General features: G+C 43.6%; 1 protein-coding gene across 1 annotated transcript in view; it reads left to right on the top strand.

Moving 5' to 3' along the window:
* Positions 1–17727, top strand: part of PI4K2A (phosphatidylinositol 4-kinase type 2 alpha) — a 243754-nt gene that overhangs the window by 89095 nt on the left and 136932 nt on the right. Inside the window, exon 2 of the mRNA XM_078643573.1 lies at positions 14460–14660. Coding sequence (XP_078499699.1) covers positions 14460–14660 — 201 coding nt within the window. The remainder of the gene's footprint in view (positions 1–14459; positions 14661–17727) is intronic.

The following is a 17727-nucleotide window of genomic DNA, read 5'->3' as shown; positions in this document are numbered from 1 at the left end:
GCCAGACGATCCAACCATATCTATCTATTTGCAGTGTGAGTTTTGACCGTTTTCTCTTAACGCGGTTCAGATTTGAGATATTCTTTTGCATGGTAACTTTTCCATCAAGGAATGACTGGTCCAGGGACTTGGAACCCTGTACTTGTGATGACCTGTCAAATCAATCTACTTTCCACCTGATTTTATTTTGCAAACATTATGATAGGGAACGTAAAAGATGGATTAGACAGTATTTAAGACAAGGTCATTGGCGCCAATGCAGACCAGCGTATCTAAGCCTCCTGCAATTAGGTAGTGAGAAATGCATTATGGTTATGACTTGTTTTTTAAAAAAGTATTTTAAAAAAACGTAAATTAATGATGGTAACTGACTGATTAACGACCTCATCTGAAAAGTAATGTTTATAAGGATCTGCTTTATATCGAAAAGTTATTAATTTAATATCTTTTAAATTCTGTTTTAAAGTAGGATGTTTGAGTGTTTGATGTAATGTGTATTTATTGCGACGCTTTTATGATTTTATACTTTGCTAAAATCGAATAAAGCATTTCTGAATCTGAATCTGAGAGGACTCTGAATTGCACTATTGTTTTAAATCATTAGGGGGAATTAATGGTTTGAATTTGTTGCAGTATTTTAGTGCGTTAGTGGTCCATTGGCTGAATTGTTGATGTGGTCCTCCATTTACAGGTTTTTGTCCAGAGTGAGGCCCAGGAACTTTGCGAAGTTGGACAGTGTGAGAGAACAGTTTAGGGCATCCAAGTTCTCCAGCCAAACTAGGATTGTTAGAGGGTTGTTTTGGGGGGAAAAAGCAGTAGTTCAGTTGTTTTGGGGTTCAACTTTAAGTGGTTGTTGTTAAGCCAAGTTTAAATCTTCTTTAGTGTAGTTTTCAGATGTAGGATGTCAGTGGGTGATTTCATTTTGTAGTAGAGTTGGGAGTCATCGGCATATAGGTGATATTTGACCCCTGCTTGGTTCAAGATAACAGTAACGGGTTCCATGAAGAGGTTGAAAAGGGATGGGGAGAGAATTGAGCCTTGGGGTATACCATGAAAAACTAGTGTAGGTTTTGAGAGACAGTTGTGGATTTTTTTTTGTTGCGAGCGAAGTTGCAGGTAAAATGTGAACCATCTTAGGACTGTGCCATTGATACCAGTGTGGTTCTCGAGTGTCTCAAGTAATGCAGGATGATTTACGGTATCACAAGCTGCAGATACGTCTAGTAGGATTAGGAGGCATGCTTCACCTTCATCTAAGGATCTGTGAATGTCATCTGAGATATTGAGCATAACTGTTTCTGCGCTACAGCCTTTCCTGATTCCTGATTGGAAGGTGTCATGGAGGTTGAATTAGTCTACATGTTGGTTAAGTTGTAGTAGAACGCACTTCTCCATTGTTTTGGCTAGGAGTTGGAGGTTGGTGATAGATCTGAGGTTATTGGGGCCATTAGGGTCCGCACCTGGTTTTTTGAGTGTGGGTGGGATTTGGCCAAGTTGAAGGAGTTGGGTACATGGCCTGAGGAAACAGATGTGTTGTTGATTTTGGTCCAGAACAGGTTGATGATGTGGTTGAGGTTTTGAACTGTTGTGGATGGGTGGGGGTCAGTAGTGTGGGATGTGGGTTTCAAGTTTGCAATTATATTGAAGACTTCATTTTCTGTCATGAGTTTAAAGTCGGAATACTTAACATCGTTTTTCAGTTGAAGGAGATCATAGTTGACATTAGTTTCCCTTGAGGCCATTCAGACATTGGTTAAATCTAGAGAGAGGGCTACCGTGGAGGGAAGTGAGACAGTAGGGGAGGATGGTAGGAAAGGCAGATTTGTGACTTGGATGATGGATTGCTCAATTTTTTCAACTTTAACAGTGAAGAAGCTGGCAATTACTTCACAACGTGTATGGTGGCTGTTATTTTGTGTGGGGAGGTACAGGTTGTCTGTCGTTTAATGATGATGATGAGCTCACTGGGTCTGTTCTTAGCTCTGTCAAGTTTGTTGCGAAAGAAAGTAGCTTTTTCTCTAAAGATGTGTTTCTTATAGTAAAGTCATACAGTTTTTAGGAGTGACAGGTGCACTGTAGAGGGGTTCTTTTTCCATATCCTTTCTGACTGTCTGAGTTGTCTCCTCTCATTGTTAGGATCTGGGTTTTCCACGATTTTGATTGGATTTTTCTAAATAGTTTTAATTTGAGTGGTGCCATTTGGTTGAGAACATCAGTCATCACTGTATTATAGTGGGCAGTGAGATCTTCAACAGTGTGAGGGGCTGATACTGTGATTGGTCACAGATCCTAAATTCCAATTCCAATTTCGTTATTGGGATTTGTTTGAAGTTCCTAGCCCAGTGCTTATGTTTGCTGGATGGGATTGGGTGGGATCTGGAGTGGGTGTTGACATTAAACAGTTTGAGATGGTGGTCTGACCAGTCGAGGGGTGTGAAGTATCGAAGTGAGACAAGCTTGTTTGGTAATACTTATCTAGAGTGGATCCTTTAATATGAGTTGGCTCATTGCAGAGTTGTTTGAGGTCATTTATTTCAAGAAGGTTTGTAAGGTTGCGGACTGTGTTGTCTTCTGCGTTGTCCCAGTATATATTGAAGTTGTCCAGGAACACGTCATTCAAGTCAGTTAGGGAGAACTGTGTTACTAGGTCAGTTATTTCGTCTTAGAAGAGTATGTGATCACAAGGAAGGTGGTAGATGGTGTGAAGTTTGATTAGAGGGGGGTCTTTGGCAGTAAGTTCTACTTCAAGGTACTCGAAAGTCAAGTATTTTGAGGTATTTGAAGTGGAAAGATGGATACCTTCTTTGTGGATGATTGCTGGTCCGCCACCAACTCTCCCTGGTCTGTCCTGTCCAATGATGGTCTAGCCAGGTGGTGTGAGCATGCCTAATATGGGGGTCAAGTGTTCATTAAGCCAGGTTTCGTTGAGGAATGCGATATCAATTTCCTCCTCCAGTATAGCTTTGGCGATATCTGTGGCTTAACTGCTGATCTGCAGTTGAGCAGCATAAATGTTAGAGTGCAAAGACTATTGTTAGTGGTATGTGGAGTCTGAGTGATTGTGTATTGAGCAGGCGGTCTAAGCGAAAAGATCATATGAGGGATTTAATTTTTGCCTACAATTACTAGCATTGTGGAAGGAGGCTTGTGTACCATTTTCTGGTTCATTGTGATGTAAGATTCACTAAAAGCCTCAGCTTTCAAAGCTGATCTGGGGCTCAGAGCTCGGTGGGGTCTGTGGGACGAACGTCTCAAGGGAATCGAGGAACAATGGGAGTGTCGGCTGACATTTGGAGAACCTATTACAGGAGACTTCTTCATACCAGAAGTGTGATAGCAAGGTAATTTGGCCTGGATCAAGAGGTCCTTTTTTAGGTCTCGCCTACGCAGCGCGCATGCGATGCATCGGAGGACCTTTAGCCGTCGCTCTGCTCTTTTTGTAAGCACACACTCGTGCTTGTGGCGGCATCCACCTTGCGGGAGCGAGCAGGGGCGTGCCAAAAGCACAAGTATGTGCTTCAAAAAAGAGCTGACTGTGCACACACACATATATGCACCACTCCAGGGCTTGTTTGTGCCTGTAGTCCAGCAAATTGCCGTAACGTCCGCAGGCCTCCATTATGAATTTGTTTGACATTTGTTCTGGCTTCTTTACAGCCCATTACTCTCCAGACTCAAGTGGCGCATTGCCTTTTCAGACTCCAGAGTGTGATTTTAAAAAAAACTTTATTTTTAACTTTTGCTTCAGACGTACATGCATTAGCCTATGATACAATCATTATTGTACACACTGGTTATTCCTCCTTATGGAACGGGTCATCTCAAAGCATTTTAGGCGAGGCACATATTTTGTGCCATTATGTGTGCACACTGCTTCAGACCTGCTGAAGAAATACTGCTCCGCTTCCCGTCAGTGGTTCCTGTCCCCCTCAGGGGGGGGCAGTAGAGGTGACTGCCTATCATTACAAACTGCCCTGCTTTTACTAATGACGTTAATATCACAGTGTAAATGGGTGGTGCAGCCTACGCCCAAACGTAAAAATAAACAACTTTTGTGGCCAGCAGCGTGGAAAGCTTGTGGGTTGAACGCGCTTCCTCTGGGGAACGGAAGTCATCCAGCAGACCACGTGACCCCTCACCCCTGAATGAAAAGATTTGTTAAGTACATTTGTTAAGCATCTCTATGTGACATGCAGTACGTTAAACTAGATATATGGACTTAAATAAAGGAGTTTCTCTATAAAGTCATGCATTTCATGAAAGTAAAACCTGATCTATTTGAGGGAAGTTGGTTGAAAGGTCTAATTCTCGTGCAGGGTTAAGGGAGGTGCTGACCTCCCACAGAGATTTTGCTGAAACAATAAGTTAATCATGCCTGAGAAATAGCAAAGTGTTCTCTCGCCCCAGTAAAAGCAGATTTTATTTGGTATTCGCATTTACGTAGTGCACCGGCACTAAAAATATTACGTCATAGTGCTTTCTGTAGTCTGGAGGTGGCTTTCTAAACGCTTCACAGTGACCATTCCAGGCCACAGTCGGAATTGGTTTGTGGGGATATGCTGTAGGGTGAAGGATGCCCTCTCTTACGAGCGTCAGAATTGTTTTTTTAAGTGCTTGGGAATGAGCCAGGGATACAATTGCAAATCAGACACAGGCCTTTGACCGATTCTTGCAGCAAAAGGCGATGCAGTTTTCGAGCACCAGACATATGATCTCTGTGGGGCAGATCAGCTGCCAACCTCCCACCACCATTCTTTGCTTTTCGTAAATGTTTAGGTCTGGCGTTAGGCACAACATTATATATATATATATATATATATATATATATATATATATATATATATATATATCAGCCTTTGTCATCCCTTGGCCTGCTGTAGTGTCACTCACATTTTCCTCCTACCAACCGCAGCATGGGGTACAGGATCCGCCCACTGAAGCCATTTACTTACTTAGTGTGAATGACGTGATCTGTCCTTGCACAGTGTGTACGTCCGTGAAATAGACAGTCCCCTTCAATGCCAGGAAATACTTGTGCAGTATGTGCTGTTAAATTAAAAAAAAACACCCTTTTCACTTTTAAACAATGGTTGTTTTCAGAAAATGCTTGCTTTCGTACAAAAACCAGTCCAAACAGAATAAGCATTGGCATGCTAAAAGGCCAGCAACCTACTCCCGTTGCCTTTGCTAGTGCTAGTTGCAAATGTTTCATAACAATTGCAAAATACTGGATTAACAACTGATCCAACAATATTATTACGAATATTTGGTAAGGCAAAATCAATAACCTCTTTTGCAACGTGGAATGTAACCATGTGTTTTTTCTCGTCCAGATTCTAATTTTTGAAAATCAGCTGTAGTGTTTATCCTGGTCTCCTTGACAAGTGGATATGATCTTCATATTACTGAAAAGCCACCTCCTGATAACTGGACATGTCCTCTCGGGTCACACACTGATGTTAAATGTGCACCTCTACTATGGTGACCCCTGGCGACCTTGGGAATGTGCCCATTTTATCAACTATGTAGGGTGTCCAGATACACAAGCAGTGGCATTGCCAATAGGTCTCGCCTTTGGGACCTTATAAGTGTTTAGCTATGCAACAGTTGATGTTGTTGCACCAAGATTATTGTGCTGCATAACTAAACACTTATAAGGTCCCAAAGGCAAGACCTCTTGGCTATGCCAATGCTTGTTTACATGTGAAATGTCTTTAGCTAAGGAATCAAGTTTTTGTTCTATTCGGTTCAGGAGCTGGGTAAGTGTTTAAGTGTACCTTCTATCTCTGAAAGTGGAAGATAAGTGAAAGGTCTTGTGTTTGAAGAGGGTGAGTGAGCTTTGCTATAGGGGGAAGCCAGTGTCATTGATGTTGGACAGGCAGAAAGTTTGTGCGAGCTGCGTAGGGTCTCCATTAGGAGAGAGGGTTGACTCCGCACTGGAATCTCTGGCAGATGGTCTTGATTTGGGTCTGTCCCCATCAGACACTGGGTGTGTGTCAGCGAGTATAGTTACTGTGTGTTAGTTGTTAAGGGTGGGTGCAATTGTAGTCATTCTCGATATTATTGGGGGGGGGCATGTGTCCAGGGGGGCAGCAAGGTAGCTTAGAGTGTCAGAGGGTGCAGCAAAGGTGAGGTGCAAAGCGAGTCAGTGGCATCTAGGAGGCGAGAAGGTTCTGGGTTGACGTCAAGGGGAGAGGGTAGTTTGGGGAACATAGCCATGATGTGTAAATGCAGCAAGAAGTGACGGGAAGTGTCGATCAAAGATGGTGAGGTGATGGTCTGTAGCTTGTATAAGAATGTTCCCTGTCCTGAAAATAGAAATGGAGATTTCGCATCTAAAGGCTAGGGGGGGGGGGGGGGTGAGTTTAGTTCCATAAGAGATTTTGATTGATTTTGTAACTTTTAGGTGGAGAAGGAAGATGTTTCTCTACTTTGCAGGGCATTTTAAGTAGAGAACAAAGTTGGTTTTCTTGTTGCCGATGCTCACGCTGTAGTCGGTATCAGCTAATGGTGTTTCTGGAAGTTGTTTAAGTAGGCTGTGTTTGAATTTTTATTTTTCATTCCTAGAGATATATTTAGGAAACCTGATTCTCCATGAGTTGCTGCCATATCTCATGGGTGCAGTGTCAAGGGGTTTAGGGAGGAACATTCAAACGTCAAAGGTCTGGACGCAGACGTCCAGCAAGTTTAGGAGAGGGAACGCTGTGCCGAGAATTGAAGACTGGTAAGGGCGCTATGAAAGAGTATCACGGTGAATGAGTAATCTAATTTGAAGCACAAGGGCGCAGTCAGCATGTAATAAGGGGTAGCTGGGTCTTGGATTATTACTTCATTGTGATGTAATGCTCTTTAAAGAGATGCATCTTCAACTCCTACATTGGAGCAGCATTGGGGCGGTCCTTATGGATACAAGAATATTGTTTCAGATAAATGAAAAAGGCTTGCCCCCTTGATTTTTCAGTCTTACACTTCCTAATCTTAGGCTGATAGTGGCCTGGCTGCAGGTGTGTTGAAAGCCAGAAGCGATGGTGAACTTGTCCTCAAGATAAGTGGGGAAACTAGTCATGATTGTTTTGTAAATGATGCATCTGGTTTTGATGATGCTGCCGGCATGCGGAGCCAATTGATTTTCATCGGCATGGGGATGATATGATATTTGTTCCCACTTTTGAGATGTGCTGTGGTATGTACAATTCTCCTAAGGGGCTGCCAGTGTCAATTCTGGGAGACCATGAGACAGGCTGTCACTACCATCCATGTACAAGAGTACGAAGGCTTGAACTTAAGTTGCTTTCTGGGAAAACTGTTCCACCTTCTTTAGAAGAGAGGGCTGCTGCTTGGGTGTCTTTGTTTTTCGATAATTTGTTCCTTGAGGATTAGGTTAGTGTCCAAGGAGAATGCAAGTGAATTGTCTTTCATTGAAAGTGGAGGTTCAAAGCCGGCAAGGTTAATTTCATTGAGCCAGGTTTGCACTATTTATTGCTTGTTGTTCTTAGCAAATAACACAAATTCTGTCTTTGTTGGGCTGAGCGTCCGGTTCAATGCTAGACATCCAGGTCTGGCTGAGGTGCATGCAGTGTTTGAGATTTTGAATGTCTGGAGAACAGGAGTCTTTCAGCTAGAGTTGTGCATCGTCTGCATATTGGGGACTCTTGTTGCTGTTATCCTTGAGTTGCGCTTCACAAAGAGGTTGAAGATGCCCGAAGAGAGCTTTGATCCCTGGGGTGTTCTGCTGGTAATGGTAATCTTTTGGGTCTTGGAGGTGTCCATGTTAAGAACAGGTGTTGTTCAGAAAGGCAGGAGGAGAACCAATAAAGGACATTACCAGTGAATCCCATTCGAGACTTCAGTCTGTGGATAAGGGATGGATGGTCAACTGTGTTGAAGGCAGCTGAGACTTTCAGCAATATGAGGAGGCAGGGGTTATTTTCATCTGTAGTCAGGAGGGTGGTGTCTGCATGTGTAAGATGATGGTCTCCATGCTGCAGCATGATCTGAATCTAGATTGGTAGTCATGTATTCTGTTGCAGTCTGGCCTGTTGTTGTATCAGATGATGAGTGGGGATGTGTCCGATTATGCAAGTGTGTAGTTGGTGAGGATTGTAGACAGTATAAATGTATTTGTGGTTGCTCTTTAGCACAGTAGGTGGTCATATTAATTGCTGGGATTACTTGGATATTCTACCCATTGACAGATTGTTTCCCTTTCTCAAGGGCCCACAAGTCCAGATTGAAACCGTTTGAATAGGATGGTGAGGTATTGGGGGCGAGGGTTTTGTGCTCTTAGAGTGGGGCAGCTGTGACCGCGAAGCATTCTTGAGCCCCGAGTTGGATCAAAAGTATCTTATGCTATGTTGATTTGTAATGCGCACTAATCACTGAAGAGGATATCGAGGCACTTGGGCCAGGTGTGTGAGTGTGTGGTTCCCAAGGTGCTTATATGAAGAGCCAGGTCTTCAGCATCTTGTTGAACTCAAGAAGTGATGGGGAGGCTCCTATGTGTTGAAGGAGGTTGTTCCATGTCTTGGATACGTTGTAGGAGAATGAGAGACCTCCAGTTTTACTTTTGTGGATTCAGGGAGTTTATGTGAGTGAGAGTGAGGCAGAGAGTAGCTGTCTTGTGGGTTGGTAAAAGTGTATGCTGCTATTCAGGTATTCTGGTTGCGTTGTGTAGGGCTTTGTATGTATGTGTGGTGAGCCGCACTCGCTTCCTACATCCTCTACCGTTACTTATACGTCGACCAACTTCGTAACTTGAACGTCTTAACAGAGGAGAGGCATCCCTTACCGCACTTATGTCACACCGATCTTAATATTGGTCCTTATAAATGTCCTTTATGCATTTCCCCCACTCAATCCTCCACCCTTCCCTCTAAGATCTCTGCAGCACTCATTAATGTTCGTTCAGTTCCGAAACATAAAACTGAAATTTCGGATTTCATCGAGTCACATAACATAGACCTCTTATTTACCACCGAAACATGGGGCGATGACTCTTCAGGACCAGATTTCAGAGCAGCCATTCCCGAGAGCTATAGTGTCTGCAGACTCGATAGAAAAATACGCAAGGGCGGAGGAATAGCTATCATATACAAAAATCGCTTCAAAGTCAAGTTCACTGACTTTATCCATAGCAACTGCGAGGCTTCTTCCTTCTCTATTAGCATCTCGGACACCCAATCATTTCCAGGCATTTTACTTTACCGCCCTCCAGGGACCAGATCGAAATTCCTTAATAATCTCAATAACTTAATTGAGCTCTCCGCAGGCGCACCTCATTTCACCATATTGGGCGATTTTAATTTTCATCTCGAGGCTTTGTCCGACCCTGACACCATGACGCTAACCAATGACTTGGCAGCTGCCGGCTTACAGCAAATTGTCACCCAGCCCACCCACAAAGCGGGTCACACTCTTGACGGACTTTTTACAAGCAACCCAAATATCTCTGTGTCAAATGTGACCCCCCTCATTTGGACGGACCATTCGGCAGTCTGTTTTGCCCTAAAATTGACAACGTCTCCTTCCCACCCACCAGCCAACTCCCCAATCAACATCAGAAATTGGAAAAATATTGATCTTCCACATCTTTCTGCTCTGCTATCTGAGAGTATTATTACCAATGAACACGATCCTTCTCTAGCTTCCGCTAATTACCTTCACAACCTAAATAAGGCCTGTCACACCCTAGCTCCCCCTAAAATCTTTTTTCGCACCAGACTTTCCCCCTCAGCTCCTTGGTTTACAGAAGCCCTTCGACTGCAGCGTCAACAGTGTAGAAACCTTGAAAGACGATGGCGCCGCCACTACAACGAATCGGAAAAAATTACCTACAAAAGCGCCCTCTCGATTATATAAAGACCTTATCGTGACAGAAAAATCAGCCTATTACACCTCTCAAATCACCCAGGCAAATAACTCAGCTAAAGAATTGTTTCAGGTGGTCCCTCACCTTTCCAACCCACCTTCCCCCAGCTTCAATGGATCCCAATCCCTTTGCGACTCGCTCGCAAACTTCTTTAAGGAGAAAGTCATTGATATTTTCTCAGCCTTTACCCAAGTCCCCTCCGCCACCTCATCTAATTCTTCTCCCAACTATGACACACCTTGCTTCTCGTCATTTGAAGCTGTAACGAAAGAACAAGTCCATCGACTCATTCTGGCCACCAAATCAGGATCACCTCTTGACCCTTGTCCACCTACTATTCTGAACAGGATCCCGGAAGCCATTTCTCCTGCCTTGACATCCATCTGCAATGCCATGTTTACTACGGGCATCTACCCCTCAGTCTGGAAGGAGGCCATCATTAGGCCACTCTTAAAAAAAACCCACTCTTGATCTCCTCCTTCCTGCCAGTTACCGACCCATCGCTTGTCTCCCCTTTCCTGCTAAGATTTTTGAAAAAGCGATGAACGTGCAACTATCCAACTTTTTAGACAAGAACAACATACTAGACGAGACCCAATTTGGCTTCAGACGGGGTCACGGAACTGAGACCGCGCTCCTTAAGGCAGCAGACGAAATTAGAATGACCCTCGACAATGGAGGAGCTGCGGTATTGATACTTCTGGATCTTTCTGCGGCTTTTGACACGGTCGATCATGCCACCCTGATCGACCGTGTCTCAGCTATAGGAGTCAAAAACAAAGCGAAAGATCTTCTCGCATCCTTTCTAGCTAATCGTCCCCAAACAGTCAAAATGGCCCACTTCACTTCCCAGACTTTCACTCTTCCTTGTGGCGTCCCTCAGGGCTCCTCGCTAAGTCCGACACTATTCAACATTTATGTTGCGGACTTAGCGAGAGTAATAAAATCTTATGGAATTGCCCTTACAACCTACGCTGATGATACGCAACTTGTGCTTTCTGTACATAATAATGGCACATCAGTGGCAGCAAATTTCCAAATGGGAATGAGGGCGATCAGCTCCTGGATGTCATTTAATTGTCTTGAATTAAACTCAGATAAAACAGAGGTGATGACATTCGGGAGGTTGGATCCCATCTGGTCCTCGTGCTGGTGGCCATCGGAGTTGGGAAACCCTCCTCAACCTGTCACCAAGGTTCGCAACCTTGGAGTAATCTTTGATGACAAATTGACATTTCAGCATCATGTCAATTCAGTGGTCTCTTCATCTTTATATACTCTAAAAAGAATTAAAAAACTGCTCCCTTACCTTCCAGCATCAGCCGGCAGAACTTTGATTAGTACATTGGTTTTCTCCAAAACTGATTATTGTAATGCCCTTTTCCTCAATGCCCAGAAAAAAGTCCTCAACCAACTTCAATTAGTCCAGAACGCCTCGGCTAAAGTCCTTTTAAACATCCCCAAATTCACATCCATCTCCTCTCACATCCGTCAACTACACTGGCTCCCTGTCGGGAGCCGGACAATATTTAAGGCCTTGTGTATCACCTACAAGGCAATCAATAACGTGGGTCCTCAGTTCCTTAGAACAGCTTTCCGCCCGCTTGAGCACCCTAGAACACTCCGCTCATCTTCTGCACTTTTGCTGAAAGTCCCTCGTACAAAAAAGGTCAACTGGGGCGACAGGTGTTTCACCATCTCATCTTCTAAACATTGGAACACACTACCTCTCCACATCAAAACCGCCCGACCCTCCTCAGCTTCAGGAAAAAACTAAAGACATGGCTCTTCCCAGTATAAATTCTCCTCCTCAGTGACGGTTCCACACTAGCGCCGAGACACCTCCGGGTATTTGTGCGCTCTAAAAATGTCACAAACATAAACATAAACATATGTGTGAGAATTTTAAATTGGCTGCGTATATAAATGGTGATCCAGTGAAGCTTCCCGAGGTGCGGTGTGATATGGTTGTGAAGTAGGAGGTTGAGTAGGAGTCTTGCGGCTGTGTTCTGAATGGTCTGGAGTCTGTGTAGGAGTTGTTTGGAGATTCCAGCGTAGAGAGTGTTGCCGTAGTCTAGACTGCTGGTGATGAGTGCTTACATGACGGTCTGTTCTGAGATAACCAATTGAAGATCTTTCGCAGTATGTGTAGGATGTGGAAACAGGAGGTGCACACTGTGTTTACTTGAACCGTCATGTTGAGTTTGTCATCTAGGATGATCCCTAGATTTTTTATATGGTCTGTGGGTATGGATATTGCTCCTAGCTCGGATGGCCTTCAGGTGAAATCCCAATGGGAGGTCTTGTTGCCGAAGATCAGTACTTCCGTCTTGTCAGAGTTGAGCTTCAGGCAATTGGTTCGCCATATTGAAAAGAGTGGGGCTGAAGGACGATCCCTGTGGAACACCGCATATCAGTTTCTTGGTCTCTGATTTGAAGGGTGGCAGTATGACCGTTTGGGCTCTTCCCATGAGGAAGGAACAGTTCTATTTGAGAGTGGATCCTTGCATTCCAATCTCATGGAGTCTTCTGATGAGGGTGTTGTGGGAGATACTGTCGGAAGCCGCAGACAGGTCGAGCAGGATGAGAGCTGCTGTTTCTCCTTGGTCCAGAATGTTTCAAATGTCATTGTTGGCTGCGATGAGTGCTGTTTCATGCTGTGGTTCTTTCTGAATCCTGATTGTGTATTGTCTAGAAAATCGTGAATTTCGATGTGGGTTGTGAGTTACATGTGAATAGCCTAATCCATCACTTTGGCTGGATAGGGGAGCTGGGAGATGTGTTGAAAGCTGCTCAGCTGATTCGGGTCGGCTATACACTTCTTGAGGAGGGTGTTATTTCTACAAGTTTCCATTCATCCAGGAAAGTGGTGGATGTGATGGAGTTCTATACGACGATATGGGTCAGGGTGGTGCTGATTAGTGATGTTCCCAGGTTATAGGCGTGGTGGAAGCCTGGGTCTGTTGAGGCCCCTGAGTTGATGGTCCCCATGATTGCCGCTGTGTCGTTTCTGGTAAAGGTTGTCTATTCAGTCAGGTGGCCACCTTGGTTGGTGGAGGATAGGTTAGCGGTGAACTCTCTGGGATTGGGTTGGTGTGAGAAGTTGCTGTAGATGTTTGCCATTTTGCTGTGGAAGAAGTTGGATAGGTTGTCGCAGAGTGGTTGGGAGGTGGCAAGTTGTTGACAGTGGCTGTGGGCGAGGTGAAATCCTTGACGATCCTTGTGCTTTTTTCTTGCTTGTTGGGTTTGATGGGTGCATGAGAGTCTGCACAGATCTTGATCCAGTTGTTTAAGTTGCTGATGTCCTTGTCGAGGTTGTTTATGGGCCTAGGCTGATCAGTGCTTAGGGCACTGAGTCAGCCTGCTTCTGTGATTCTGCCACAGCTGTGACTTGCTGTGCTGAACTTGGTAGGGGTGTTGACTTGAGGTGTGTTGAGTTGGATGTGGATGATGGAGTGGTTGTTCCATGTGAGCTGTGTGGTGTAGTTGTATTGTATGTCGTTGCTTGTGATCGCTTGTGATGAAGATGGGGCCCAGTGTGTGTCCTGCAGTGTGTGTTGTGTCTGTGATGAGCAGGGTGAGACCGATTTTGCTTAAACTTTTGAGGCACGCTGTGGAGAAGAGGTCGCTTCGGTCTTCTAGGTGAAAGTTGAGGTCCCAAGGAGAATGTAAGCTCTGGAGTTGATGGTGAGCAGAGCGACAAAGTCAACGATGAGGTTGGTAACGGTGGCACATGGTCCGGGCAGTCGGTAGGCAAGGGTTCCATTCAGGGTGAATTTTTGGGAGATTTACATCTTGAAGTGCAGGTGTTCCATGAATAGAGTGGTGTTCTCAGTCGATGTGAATTTGATGGATTCCTTGATCTTCAAGCTTGTGGGTAGTGAGAATGTGATGGTACGTAATGGAGTTGGCATCCGTAGCTTCAAGTCCCATTGAAGTATCAGTCTGATTTAACATAATATGTAATTTTTAAAGTACATATTCACTCTTTAAATCTTTTCAGAACTTTTATATGAATTTGCTTTCAAAGAGGAGCTTGAGGTCGTCATGATGGGTTTAAACCTCTAGAAGTGTTAGTGATATTTAGACCGTTCTGCGCCGCTGGACTTCCCTGCTGTATCGACAATTCCAACAAATACTCCAATTCCTTTGGCTGAGGGATGCCTTTTTTCTGTGGTCATCTTATAGTTATATTGACTAAATAATAACTGGTGTAGCTCATTGACCCTGGTCATCGCTTGCAAGGGAAGGAATCAACTGTACAATTTTCACCACAGATCTACACATTTACTGGTGTCTTTTTGTCAGTAGTTACTGCTTTTTTCTGGCAAGCAAAGTTTAAAAATGGAGTCTGTCTTGCATTCTACTGCATACACAATCAGTACGAATATCATACTTTGTATTTGATTCACTTTTAGCTGTTGGAAACTAATGATTGCTGAGAGAGTGAGGCAATCTTCTTCAGTATGTCTGATGAAGGAGTTTTTCAATCTTCATCAAACCATTTGTTGCAGAGCCTAGTTCCAAGTGAATTCTTTCTTTTTAATGCGTAGTGTTGGGTGTTAATATAAAATTATTTGTTTTATTTCAGAAAATAATTGCTGTATTTAAACCGAAAACTGAAGAACCATATGGACAACTGAACCCCAAGTGGACCAAGTGGCTACAGAAGCTGTGCTGCCCCTGCTGCTTTGGAAGGGATTGCCTGGTTCTGAACCAGGGCTACCTATCGGAGGCTGGAGCAAGCCTGGTGGACCAAAAACTTGAACTTAACATTGTTCCACGTACAAAGGTAAGGCTCCATGTGTCGTTTATACTTTTATGATCTTTGTTTTCCAGCATTGCAGCTTGAGAGCCTCATGATGAAACTGTCTAAGGATCGCCTTGTCATATTACCCAGTTTAGTTGCGAAGTGTGTGTCGGACACATGTTTTGCTTCTGCACTTCCTTCTATAGGCTACAGTGAGCCTGCATCCTGTTCTTCCTTCAGATCTCCTCACAGCCCTCCTCTTCTGGTTAAACTTTACTTGAAGCAATGATACCTCTGTACTCCTCCTCAGCAGTTACTGGGCTCTGTCCTTCAGGGTGGTTCAAAGCTTCTCCTTCTGTCAGGATGCTGATCTTCTAGGTTCCTGTTCACAAATCTGTGAAGGAGATATTTAGCAATCAAAGAGCCCAACCCTGGAGCTCAGAAGTCTCTCAGCTTTCACTTATGTTTGACCTTCGGCATAGGTCAATGATAAATCCTGACACACTGACTTGAATGCGATTTTGTATCACAATATAAACTATTTTTCCAGATGTAGATGTGTTTCTCAAAGTCCAGTTCTGTTTCCAGTTTGGCCTTTTTTCAGGGAATGAGGCTTAATCACATTTGCCCACCTCTGGGGTAGCAGGAAGGTGGTATAGGCTGTCCCTGCACAACAAAATGGTGTTCTGTCTGGTACCCTCCATAAATATAAATATATAAAACGTAGTTATAGTTAGTAAAACTTTATTTATTCGTTCTATACAAACCAAACTTAAACTACATAAACATTAGAAATTCTAAAGTTATAGTTATATGTTTAATTTATGCACCATGCTCAAATTACCATAACTCGTGCACCTCAGTACACAGTGTTGTCAAATCACTAGACAGACTACATCAACTATAATTCGCCACTCAACCATGCACAAATGGTTTAATTTGAGATGTAAGTCTTGTTATGAATGTTATGATTTCACATAGTATAAGTGATGTAATATGGAAGGGTGTAAGCAGTGTATCGTAAAAGCACAAGTTATCATTTATGTAGTCTGACTAGTGAGTTGACTACACTATATACAGAGGTTCGAGAGTTATAGTAATTTGAAGGTGGTAAGTAAATTATAAATGTTAGAATTTCTAAAGTTTGTGTAGTGTACGTTTGGTTAGTATAAAAAGAATAAACAGAGTTTTCCTAACTATAACTAAGTAAACCTAGGTTTTTTAATTGATTCCAATAAAAAAAATCACGATTTTTTTTAAAGAATTGTATAGTGGAGTGTCATCGAGTGGAGTGTTGTTAAGTGCAGTGTGATAGAGTGCAGTGGAGGACAGTGTCATAGAGCGGCATGGAGCTGCGTAGAGTAGAGTGGAGTGGAGTGGCGTAGAGTGGAGCAGCACACAGTGGCATGCCGTAGAGTAGAATCACATAGAGTAGCATTGAGGGGAGTGGCGTGGAGTAGAGTAGCTTACAATAGAGTGGTGTGGAGTGGAGTGGAGTGGCATAGAGTGCAATATCATAGAGGGTAGTGGCGTAGAAAATAGTGTCATGGAGTGGCATAGAGTGAAATAGCTTGGAGCGCCGTAGAGTGGAATGGCTGAGTGTAATATCGTAGAGTGCAGTTGTGTATAGTGGAATGGTGTACAGTAGAGTGGGCACAGTAGAATAGCATAGAGTAGAATAATGTAGAGGGGAGTGGTGTAAGTGGAGTAGTGTAAAATAGAATACAGTGAAGTGGCATACAGCGGAATATCATAGAGTGTGGTGGAATGGAATGGAGATGCCAGAGAGTAAAATAGCGTAGATCAGAGTGGCGTAGAGTAGAATGGCATAAAGTGGAATACCATAGAGTTGGAGTGGCATAGAGTCAGAGTGGTGAATAATAGAATTGCTTAGAGTGGAGTGGTGTGAAATTGCATAGAGTGGCGTAGAGTGCAGTGGTGTGGAGTGGCATAGAGTGAAGTGGCGTAGAGTTAAATATCATACAGTGTAGTAGGGTGGAGTGGAATGGCACAAAGTGGAATATCGTACAGTGTAGTGGCGTAGAGTGTAGTGTCTTGGTGTGGCATAGAGTGGGATAGTGTCGAGTAGAGTGGAGCAGCGGGGAGTATAGTGGATTTGCGTGGTGTGGAGTTTCATACAGTATAGTGGTGTAGAGTGGAATAGCATAGAGGGGAATAGAAAAAGTGGTATGGCGTTGAGTGGAATAGAAAAAGTGGTGTGGCGTAGAGTGGAATAGCGTAGAGGGTAATAGAAAAGAGTGGTGTGACGTAGAGTGGAATAGAGTGGAGCAGCGTGGAGTGGCATGCTGTGGAGTGTTGTACAGTGGTGTAGAGTCAAGTGGCATACAGTGGAGTAGCATGCGTGGAGTGGCATGCTGTGGAGTGTTGTAGAGTCAAGTGGCATACAGTGGAGTAGCATAGAGTGGACTAGCTTGGAGTGCAGTGAGGTGGCATGTGGTAGTCTGGAATGGCGTATCATACAGTGCAGTGCCATGTCATAGAGTTGAGTTGCATGGAGTGTCATAGATTGGACTGGAGTGTTGTGGAGTGGGGTGGCGCATAGTGGAGTGATGGGTCATAGTGGAATGACGTGTGATACAGTGCAGTAGAGAATTGTTTAAAGAGAGGTAGTGTGAAAGTAGCGGAATTAATGTAGATGAAATGTGTCAGAAATGTTGATTCTTTTTGGTTGTAGATCTTAATTGTTGTGTAGTTTTAAAGTTGTAGGACAAATTCACAAAGGTAAATGTATACTTTTATGTACGTTTATAATTTTTGCGATTCACAAAGGTATTTTGAGTAGTATCTTTTAATGTGCGAAGACTCCGCAGTTGAAAAGTTAGTACCATTAAAACGTGTTTGTAAATACCTAACAATGGTAAACTTGCATAAAAGTGTAAGTTTACCATGGTGAATCAATTAGTGATGTATTGGGCTGTGGTACACTCCAGTGATTTCGTGGTATATCGTTGTCCGTGCAGATAGCAAAACATTATATTATTGACTAATGACTGCCCTTACAAAAGTAAAAGACAGCTGTATTGTTCAGACCAAAGTTTAGCTGTGTTCTGGCCTTGAAGTGTAAATATAGTGTCCTACTGTTATATAT

This window comes from Lissotriton helveticus, chromosome 5_1 (assembly GCF_964261635.1).
Source record: "Lissotriton helveticus chromosome 5_1, aLisHel1.1, whole genome shotgun sequence".
Lineage (NCBI taxonomy): Eukaryota > Metazoa > Chordata > Amphibia > Caudata > Salamandridae > Lissotriton > Lissotriton helveticus.
The sequence above is the reverse complement of the archived record's forward strand: the minus strand, read 5'-3'. Positions and strand labels throughout refer to the sequence as shown.